The sequence below is a fragment of the Eleginops maclovinus genome, chromosome 11 (genome assembly GCF_036324505.1).
Source record: "Eleginops maclovinus isolate JMC-PN-2008 ecotype Puerto Natales chromosome 11, JC_Emac_rtc_rv5, whole genome shotgun sequence".
NCBI classification, from domain to species: Eukaryota; Metazoa; Chordata; class Actinopteri; order Perciformes; family Eleginopidae; genus Eleginops; species Eleginops maclovinus.
The window spans coordinates 9,393,713-9,403,947 of NC_086359.1; the positions used below are offsets into that span (position 1 = coordinate 9,393,713).

General features: G+C 45.3%; 2 protein-coding genes and 2 non-coding genes across 4 annotated transcripts; 1 reads left to right on the forward strand and 3 right to left on the reverse strand.

Moving 5' to 3' along the window:
• The first annotated feature begins 3,002 nt into the window (after positions 1-3,002).
• trnan-guu (transfer RNA asparagine (anticodon GUU)) lies at positions 3,003-3,076 on the forward strand. Its single transcript has one exon. It is a non-coding gene; the product is annotated as a tRNA-Asn (tRNA).
• A 432-nt stretch (positions 3,077-3,508) lies between these two features.
• On the reverse strand, positions 3,509-3,579 carry trnan-guu (transfer RNA asparagine (anticodon GUU)). Its single transcript has one exon. It is a non-coding gene; the product is annotated as a tRNA-Asn (tRNA).
• Positions 3,580-3,718: 139 nt separating this feature from the next.
• Positions 3,719-5,113, reverse strand: LOC134872499 (uncharacterized). Its single transcript, XM_063895832.1, has 2 exons — positions 4,963-5,113; positions 3,719-4,854 (listed from the first exon to the last, which is right to left on the reverse strand). The coding sequence occupies exons 1-2, from the start codon at positions 5,047-5,049 to the stop codon at positions 3,772-3,774; spliced, it is 1,170 nt and encodes a 389-aa protein (XP_063751902.1). The 5' UTR covers positions 5,050-5,113; the 3' UTR covers positions 3,719-3,771.
• Positions 5,114-5,158: 45 nt separating this feature from the next.
• Positions 5,159-10,008, reverse strand: LOC134872151 (uncharacterized). Its single transcript, XM_063895307.1, has 8 exons — positions 9,208-10,008; positions 8,426-8,572; positions 8,217-8,303; positions 7,245-7,720; positions 6,791-7,118; positions 5,884-6,685; positions 5,560-5,769; positions 5,159-5,448 (listed from the first exon to the last, which is right to left on the reverse strand). The coding sequence occupies exons 1-8, from the start codon at positions 9,208-9,210 to the stop codon at positions 5,159-5,161; spliced, it is 2,343 nt and encodes a 780-aa protein (XP_063751377.1). The 5' UTR covers positions 9,211-10,008.
• Positions 10,009-10,235: the final 227 nt, after the last annotated feature.

Below are 10,235 nucleotides of genomic sequence, written 5' to 3' on the forward strand. Positions count from 1 at the left end.
TCGAAAAATTTAATATTGGATATTATCCCTGTTGAAGGATTTTGTCCCCTTTTTGCATGTTTGGAAAATTCCCCGTTTTTTTAAAAATAATACAGATTACCTTGATTTTTAAAGTTAAATTTTTTTTGTATTTATTTTTTAAAAACCCGTGGGGTAAATAAACAAAATCAAGGGAAGGTTTTGCCTTTTTAAAAAAAAAAAAAATTTTCCCGGAATTTTAAACTTGTATGAAGACAAACAATTATTTTTAAATGCATGGGTTTTAAATAAAACAAATTTTTCCCTTTAAAAAAGGGGGTCCCCCTCCAATTTTTAGTTTGGGGGCCCCGGGTGAAAAAATTCCCCTGGGTTAAAGGAAAAAATAAATTTTATATAAACTAAGTAAATTTGAAATTTTTTAATTTTGGGGTCCCAGCTTTAACCCTTTTAAAAAAAATTCCCACTTTTAAATTTTTTTTTTTTTCATATTCTTCGTTATCATAAAACCCGTACGCGTTTTGAATTTTGGGCCCGGAACCCCCGAAGCCCCTATTGGCTTTAAAAAATCATTTTTATAAACCACATTTTTTTTTAAAAATTTTTTTTATTTTAAAAAATTTTTTCTTTTTGGGACCCATTCGGTAGGGGCAAGAATACTTAAGGGAAAAAAAACCCCTTTTTTTTTTTTTTTTAAAAAAAACTCAAAATTTTGTTTTTTAAATTTTTTTTTATTTTTAATTTTTTTTTTGAAAAAGGCCCCGGCCCCTTTGTTTAAAACCCGGGAATTTAAACCCAAAAACCAAACCTTTTTATTGAATAGCTTAGTATTGAATGTACAATAACAGTATCTATGTTTACACACTGCACTAGGCCCCGTTTAATATAAAACACAATTGTATGCCATATTAATAGTAGGGGGTCCCTGCTCCAACTCTCCATCAGTTTGGGGGTCCCTGGCCTGAAAAACGTTGAAGACCCCTGGTATAGAGGACAGAACAAGACATAAATATAATAATATATAAATGCATGAATGTATAAATACATGTATTTATACATTGTAGGGATGCACCGATGCTTAACTTCCGATACCGATGTTAAGAATAACAGTTGGGCCGATGCTGATGTTATAATTATTATTTTTTTCCCACTGTTCATAGGCTGAGTACGTTCGTTATCATAACATCCTAGTACGCTGTTTAGAAAGTATGCAGGTTGCCCGGATCACCCACAGCTAAGCCCACTGAATGGTGAGCTGAGCAATATACACGTTTAGAGTCAAACCACACTTTTATCTACCTCTGAATCTCCCTAAACTAGTCATAAATATATTTACTCTTTACTGTCGGATCACTCATTACTGGATCAGCGAGACAGATACGGACCAGCTGTCAGGCGAGGGAGAGAGGCAAAGAGAGCGCTCCGTTTTTTATTCTTGTGCTATTATATCATAATGTATTTAATCTACATAAGTAGTTTGTTTTTAATGTATTATCATTATTTAATTATGTTGTGTTCTGTTTGTAGAAGAGCGCCATGCTGCCGCTGTTGACTAATGTACTTTTCATGAGGCAATAAATCAAAACACATTCATGAAACTTCTTTTAAATTTAACATTTTAGTCAGACAGAGAATATTTTTGTGAAAAATAGCAAAAGCCTCTGATGAATGTTTTCTAACATACTAGTAGACACGTTTTAAGTACCAACAAAATGACCTGCCATAATGACAGTCCAAGGAACCTATATAGTGGCTCGGCCAAACCAAGTGGTAATTAAGATTAGCAGCATACACAAAGGACACTTACAAAACCCTAATCCCCCTTTGACATGGTGGTTTGTCACCATCTGTCCCAATTGAAAGAAAAATGAAACGCCCAACGTGGGGCTCGAACCCACGACCCTGAGATTAAGAGTCTCATGCTTTTTTTTTTTTTTTTTTTTTTTTTTTATCTTTTATTTATAAAATTTGCATATTTACAATTTATTTACATTTTTACACGTTTTTTTTTTTTTTTTTGATTGTTTTTCCTTTTGTCACTGTACACACCTCTCCATCATACAGTCAACATTCCTCCCTCCACCCAAAACCAAAATTGTTTCCAAAATAAAAAAAAATAAAACAAAACATGATCATGCAGAAGACCCAACGCACACAGGCATGTCATTCCCCACAATCGAACATTGTCTTTTCTTTTTAGTTCGTTCAGAGTCCTCTTTCTCTTTTTTTTCATTTGTTATTTACAAAGTTTATTCTCAACTCATCCTCCTTAATGGTTACAAAGGAGCTTCCACACACAAAGTCTTCCTCAAATTTCAGTCTCTCAATGCTTTTGTATAGCATTCTTATGTCTCTTTTCGTTGTCCTTTCGAAAAGGCTCCAGACATTCTCTAACCTTCCCTCATAATGGGCACTGTTCCTCCTTATTTTTACGGCGTATCTTGCGTGGCTCAGAACATAATTTAGCAGAGACACATTGCATTCATCCTTCTTCACAATCGCACCAAACAACCACAACTCCTTCCATTCCATTTCTCTTACATACCATTCATTCCAACATCTGCTAACTAACTCTTTCATCCTTCCAAAGTACTCACCAAGCTCTCTGCATTCAACAAACTCATGCATACAGGTTTCAACCTGGTCCTTACATACATCACATTCTCTCTTAACCGTTGAGTCAAATTTACTAATGACCAGGTTATTAAACACCCTATTGTGTCTTAACATAAAGTCAAAGTGATCACATTCAATACTGTTCCACTTCACACTCACATTTCTCCACATCCTCCTGCCGGTCAAACCATCCACTACTCTCGTCCACACATTCTCTGATTCTGAGTCTCATGCTCTACCGACTGAGCTAGCCGGGCTACACCCCACCCTATAACCCCCCCACCTCGACCCCACCACCCCAATCAGACCCCTCCACTCATTCCCACTCCACAGACATACACCCATGTGCTTCCTTTCTACTGTGTAGCACATATATAAGTTTGCCGACGAGTACCCAATACAACACCCCAGTCTCTGTGGCGCAATTGGTTAGCGCGTTCGGCTGTTAACCGAAAGGTTGGTGGTTCAAGCCCACCCAGGGACGGATATTTTCTTTTCATAAAATGTATTTAGAGATGAAAGCTCATTTTAAAAAACAAAAAAACAAAATTAGCAACCGTTTGCAGTCTCTTAAAAGCTGTTAAGATTCCGACCTAACATTATCACGATCTACAGTAGCTACTGAGTTTTTCAAGTGTAAACCATCAGAGCCCTGACCTTGAGCCTCAAACATTTGAAGAAAAAAACAGTAGAGGATTAAATTCAAAGTCTGTGACCAAGCAGGGCAGCAGTGCAGATGAGGGTGATGACTGCAGGAGAGTTTTCATGTTCTCAGACCCAGGGATACCATATCCTATTATTTCTGATACAAGGACATACAGCAGCTGATGATATATAATACTTAAGTTCTTACATATGCTGCTGGATTCGTGGAAGCTTGCCCTCAGCGTGTAACCTGTCTTATTCAAACAGAAAACGTCCCTGGGTGGGCTTGAACCACCAACCTTTCGGTTAACAGCCGAACGCGCTAACCAATTGCGCCAAAGCTGGGGAACAATAGTCTGTTAAGGGGGGGGAAAAAAGGAAGAGGAGGGGGAAGAAAAAAAAAGGGAGAAAAAGGAGAAAAAAGAAGAAAAAAGGAGAAAAAGAGGAGGAAAGGAGAGAAAAGGAGACAGTGAAGCATATATTTTTTTATCAACCAAACTTTTATTACAATATCATATATGAACAATATATGAATCAAACTTTTTTTTTTTTCTTCATGTCCTCCAGCCACTGTTCTTTTGGGACAGTTTCAATGTTTGGGCAGTACACCTTTCCTTTATACTGGCTGTGTCCAGTCTCTGCCGTCCTAAACTCCTTACACTGCTTACAGGTGTTGTGTAGTACCCTGCGGGTCAGTTTGCGGACTGGAGGAGCAGGAGGAGGAGGAGGAGGAGGAGGAGGAGGAGGAGGCATGAGGCTGTAGCTCAGGGCCTGTGGGGCAGCCATCAGGACAGGCACCTGAGCACCTACTGGTCCCAGCAGCATCAGCTTCGGAGATGAACTTGGAGCTGGAGCTGGAGCAGGGAAGAGCTGCCAAGGAGTACGTGGCCTCACAGCCACAGGTGTGGCGGGTGTGTGTGTGTGTGTGGCGACTGCGGGTGTGTGTGTGGCGACTGCGGGTGTGTGTGTGGCGACTGCGGGTGTGTGTGTGTGTGTGGCGACTGCGGGTGTGTGTGTGTGTGTGGTCTTTCTCCTCGCTTGGCCCACGGTGCTGCTGGGCAGGTGGTACTGGTGAGCCGGGCCAGATTGGGGGGGTGCAGACACGGCCCGCGTTTTGGCTGTGGGGAGAGGGTCAGCCGCCACAGACAGTCGACTGGGCAGGTCCAGCCCCTGCATGACCACCGCAGTCTCCTGCCTCTGCACCCTCTTGCTGTTCCACTGGACCAGGGTGGTGTGGCTCACGTCCACCAGCTGCATGGAGGTCTTCGGCATGACCTCGGACCCCAGAATACGCCGCCTGATCTGGCGGTAGTCCTCCAGGACGAGGTCAAACCTAGACACTGTGCCAGTCCCCTTCTTCTTGGGACCGCGGTGGATGGCACAGAGCCTAACGAAGATGCTCTCCACGAGCCGGCAACAGTCTGGCCACTGGGCAATTGGGGCAGAGGTGGTGAGGGCATGCCTCTTTACGCTCTCCACCCCCGGCGTGAACTCCTGCCTCTTCTTAGGACTCCTGAACCTCCCCGTGGCCAGCTTGGTCTGGTGTCTTGCGGCAAAGACCACCCGCTGCTGGTCGTAGGGAAGCAGTTCCTGCCAGAGGCCGACAATATTGTCCACCTGAGAAAGACAACATAGAGAGAACAGCACATGAGAAAAAAAAAACATTGAAGTGCGGACATGTGTCAGGGAACAGAGGAGAAAAACAAAACAATAAGAGTTCCTGACCTGCTGGTTGCTGAGTGTTAGTAGTGGCTGGTTGCGCAGCTCCACGAGGCATTTTGCCAGCCTGTCCACCCTGTCCATGCCTGGCATGCCGGACTCATCCACGGCCTGGTAAAAAACAGGGATCAGAAATATGAGATCAGTGAAGTGTGGACAAAACAAAGACACGTGATGTTATTTATTATCAAATAAATATGCTTTAACATACCCCAGCAGCCAGGGAGGAGGGAGCAGGCTGGGAGGAGGCAGCAGGCTGGGAGGAGGCAGCAGCCACGGAGGAGGGAGCAGCCAGAGAGAAGATAGGCTGTGTTGGGTTAACAAGGAGACCTGGCACCATGAGGTCAGGTATATGGTCTTCCTCAATGCCCTCGTCCACTTCCTCACCCCCCTCCACATCCTCCAGCATGTCCTCCGTCTCCTCTGCGTCAGGGTTGACCTTCAGGGGCTGCCCAGTCTGACTTAGGAGGTAGTCAACACCAAGCAGCTCTCCTATGAAAAAGAACAGATAAACAAGCATGCACACATAATTAATAAACATTAATGTCATGTATGATGTCAAGCATATACACTAGGTAGACAGATATCATTACATTAGCATACCGGTGTATTTGGAAGGTGGCCTGAAGTTTGGCACATATGCCCGGCCAAACACCTTTATGTTGTTGGTGTTGACGCTCTGGGTCACATCCCCGGAGTAGGTGAGCAGAGACGATGGCCTGCTGGTCACCGCCGCCGCCCCCCGGTCCTGGTTCCACCTGTTCAGGCCTTCCAGGAGGTAGAGCTGAAAATTCAGCGCATTTGCACTGGTTCCTGTGAAAACAATGAAATATTAATAGTCAATTAAAAAGGTCTAGCTTTCCAATCTAATGAGTGCTTTCATAAAAGAGCATAGTGACTGCTTATATACATAAGGGAGACACCAACCTGGAATGAACCTGTTCAGGTGGCAGTGGAAGGACTCCAGGGATGTGGACCCCCTGGCACAGCGGTAGCTGGTGAGGACCACACCTCCCTTCCTGATGGTGCCGGTCTCGGTGTAGAGCTGCACACCAGGCAGGTCCTGGATGCAGCTGACGTGGCGTTGCTGCACACGCCAGATGTGCTCCGTGCGCACCTGGTCCAGCAGTGGCACCCCCATCAGGTCATTCCCATTGGTCCCGCCCAGTTGCTGCAGCAGCCGCCCAATGAGGCTGATGGTGGCCTCCACGCCGCGCGTCCTCCTGCGGCAGTACTGGCTCAGCTCCCTCTTACTGATCCTGGCATCCACCGCAGCATCAGTAATGGCTGGCACACCTTCCTGCCTGAGCTGCTCTCTCTTTGCCTGATGCAACAGAGAGAGGTCCCCTGCATCCCACTCAAAAATGCAGGCAGAGAGGCAGCTCATGAAGGTGGGGTAGAGGGGATGGGCGTCGGTGGTACACCCAACAGCCAGCCTCCGCATGAAGTGCCAGATGTCCAGCCGTATTTGGAGGTCTGGCCACTCCCCAAACCTGTTCTGCAGCGTGGTGGACCCCTCACTGATGCAGCAGTTACAGTCCACATACAGCAGCAGTGGGGGTGCGACAGCTGCAAGGCGGTACCGCTCCATCACTCCTGCCACCATCCTGTCCAGTCCTGGCCCCTCCTGCACTGTCACCACACTGGTCACGATCTGGCCAACCTCGTTCCCAATGGAGGTGACCCAGAGACCAGTCCCCTTGGCATGGCCAGCCAGCTTCTTTGTGATCTGGAATTTCACAATAGCGATGTTAAAAAAATCTGTAAAATTTGAACTATCTACAGGAGCAAGAGTATATAGATTAACTACACTGTACACATGTATTATTATTACCTGTTTGGTTGAGTCCATCTTTAAGATGGAGCCAAACGTTGATGTGATGCTGGCTTTAATATGGTCCAGGCGAGAGAGGATGTCCCTGCCATAGACCGTCAGCAGCCAGCGACTGGTGGGCACATCAATGGGCTCTGGGGGATCCTGGCACACCACTGGGAAGAGGCTTGGCCGGCCAACAAACTCAGCACACTCCCCAAGATAGTGTGCTAACCTGTTCAGCCATTCCTCCCCATGGTTCTCCTTCAGCTGCTTCACCAGACGTGCTGGACTGTTCCCGAGAGTCCGGTCACACAGCAGGCGAATGACACGGATGTCACAGGCGTACCTGAAATGAACATGTAGCTCCAATTAGTTACGCATTAAAGGGAGGGTCATTACAGTCATGTAAAGGCTATCATACGCAGCCGGCGAAACAACAGTTGAATGTGACAGCAGAGTTCCATTTACTCACTGGCGGGTCAGGATCATCCGGAACATTTTCTGGTGCGGCAGGTCCAGCTGATTCCGGACAGTCTCGGAGGTGGACAGGTAGTTCACAGAACACACAGTGCACCTGAGTGTCTCTGTCACCATCAGGTAATACCTGTCGATGTCCAGGACCTTCCGAGCCCTCTCGTGGACACCGTACCCCGTCAGCTGCTTCCCACACTCAGGGCAGGTTACCCTCACCTTCCACAGGTGGTAGGGCATCCACACCATCAGCCTGTGGTTTAAGAAGCGGTCTGGTGTCGGTGTCTGGTGGTAGATGAGGGCTGGGGCAGGGGGCTCGTACCACAGCTTTAGGTCTTGCCGCAGTTTGCCAGAGTGGAAGATGGCGTTTGAAATCCACCTCTGGTCTTGGACAGGGATGTTTTTATACATCTCTGCTGGCAACCACACCGAAGCTGCAGCCCCCGCAGTGGCCAGCTGAACTCCTCCAGGTGCATCCTGTTTAGAAGACAACAATAATGTAGTAATGTATGGCATACATAAAGGCTACACTAAGCATAACCTACACAACACATTATTAATGTATGGCATAAATAAAGGCTACACTAAGCATAACCTACACAACACATTAGAAATAAAGGTATGTCTGGAGGTCAGTGTAAGGAGTGCGCTTGACCAAAGGGAGATGGCCAGGTATGACTATATAGATGTTAATTAGGTTGGCTTCAACCATCTTGTCTAATAGCTGTAGCTCCCAGCCGTTGCACCAGCCGTTGCACCAGGGTCCGAGACCACAGCAGCAGACTGTGATGGTGGCACAGCAGCCGTTGCACCAGGGGCCACAGCAGCAGACTGTGAGGCAGCGGCAGGAGGCTGAGTGGTGGGCTGCTAAAGCAACAGCATTGTGTTATGAGATAACAGCTACAGCATTGCAGCAGACATGAGATGCCAGATTAATCATAACGATACATCATTTAAACATAGATCACCTTACCTTAGCACCGTGAAAGCCACAGTTACAGGCCACTGACCCTCCAAACAGAGTGGACTGTCCACGGACCTGCATGGGGCAATTCTCAATCTGAAACAATCAGTACTGTGTTTAGTCTGGGGTAGGTAGTACAGTCATTTGCTTTATTCATAGTATCTGCACTATTGTAGGGTATATTTTTCAAGTCATCATTATGTATTGCCATATTTTACCTTCTGATAGAGGGCATACCACTTCCGCTGCCTAGGGGCTGGTCTGTTGCCTCCAGAAGGCCAAACCCCTGAGCTGGCAAATGCCCTCAGCCTTGCCATCCACTGTCCTTCCCCCAGGCCCTTGTGGCTTTTAGGCTTGTTGCTCATCTAAAGGGAATATGAATATGAAAATGGACAACAATAAACAATGAGCATCCTTTGGACAATACACTGTGACACTACAGCACAAACGCGCACACACAGCATGACAGACAGCTGCATTATCAAATCAATCAAGTTACAATAATGTTGGGTGTCTGATCACCTCTGATAAGGTGAAGTAGTTGATATGATTTGCTAGTCATAGTGATAATGAGGGTATTATGTAGATCGTATTCGTAACGTTAGTTTGTTTACATTTACATGGCTTTTTCTATTCATATTAATATTGAGCCTATAAACATTACATTTATTGATCTTAACGTACCACCACGAACGACACATATTAGCTAGCCTAAAGCTTGGCATACCGCCTTATATGATGCCAGTTCACGCTAGCTAGAACAATGGCGTTATCCTATTTATAAATCACACATTTGGCATGATAATCTCACAAACACCTCCTCTGCAAAATCGAAATGGACCAGCAAGTTAGCAATAGCGATTGTTAGCTATGGTGGATAAACTGGCCTTAACATAACGTAACACAGGTAGCAAAACAATCGGATACTTTCGTGTGATTGATTAAAATAAACCCCACATGCATTTTTCAGCAGGAGACACATATTTGAATAGTTACTTACCATTGAATCGTACTGCTAGATTCTAAGTAGAATAAGCGGAAAAAACAATGGCGTCCGTTTGTTGCAGAGCGTTGCTGTGCTTGCTGTGCTTGAGCTTGCTTTGGCGCGTAACGTACGTCATCCATTCCACATTGGAAAGTAGCGATGTGATTGGCCAGGTCCAATCTCCACATTGGATAGTAGCGATGTGATTGGCCAGGTCCATTGTCATCTCGCTACGTGATTGGGACAGGCTGTATCTCACATTGGAAATGAACGAACGCGATTCGCTGTTGACATTGGACTGAGAACAGACTAACCCTTCCCAGGTGGCGCCACAGAGACATGCTCAGTACAGGAGTGTATACTTCAAAACGTGGCCCATTTGTACTGCCAATAATGCTTTAAAAGTCAGGCTGAAAGTGTATGATTTCTCATTACATTTTCCTTTCAGACAGTTAAGTGTAAGGAGCTTTAATACAAACCTGTAAGATCTAAATGCACTACCATCTAAAGCTTACATTTAAGTCTTGAATTCAATACTTTGAGATAGGGAGATACATTGACCAATGGCATGGTCTTGTGAACAGTTGAGATATCACATATGTAGTTTGTTTCCTGGAACTTTATCATTGAACAGGGTAACTGTCTCGGTTAACAGCCGAAACGTGCTAACCAATTGCTAGACAGTAATTCAAGCAAGTAGTTTTAGAAATTAGCTAACCATTTTTAGGAGCTATGATAGGCTAGATACATGCTGGAAGTCTGTAAGATTGAATCGCAATACGTTTTTGACCGTGTTAGGTGTGACGTGTTAAATCAAAACTTCTAGTCGGTATTGGACCGGACGAGATGTAATGCGGATGAAAATCACCTGCGGTAACGTTGTACTCACTTTGAATAAACCCTCGTTCAAATTTTACCTGCCTCCCGGGACTACGCTGGGTCTTCACCAAAGGTTTGGAATGAATTGGAACACGAGTCAGAACGAAGATACATTGCAGACTAAGTGGCCTTGGAACTTTGGACGTTATTAAAACGGCCACTAC

What these genes read in the sequence shown, in the direction of transcription:
- LOC134872499 (XM_063895832.1), bottom strand. Translation starts at nt 5,049, where the DNA reads ATGCCAGGCATGGACAGGGTGGACAGGCTGGCAAAATGCCTCGTGGAG. An exon ending in TAACACTCAGCAACCAGCAG is followed by an intron (nt 4,855 to 4,962) that starts GTCAGGAACTCT and finishes TGTCTTTCTCAG; the next exon opens with GTGGACAATATTGTCGGCCT.
- LOC134872151 (XM_063895307.1), bottom strand. An exon ending in AGATGGACTCAACCAAACAG is followed by an intron (nt 6,686 to 6,790) that starts GTAATAATAATA and finishes GTGAAATTCCAG; the next exon opens with ATCACAAAGAAGCTGGCTGG. An exon ending in GCCACCTTCCAAATACACCG is followed by an intron (nt 5,449 to 5,559) that starts GTATGCTAATGT and finishes TCTTTTTCATAG; the next exon opens with GAGAGCTGCTTGGTGTTGAC.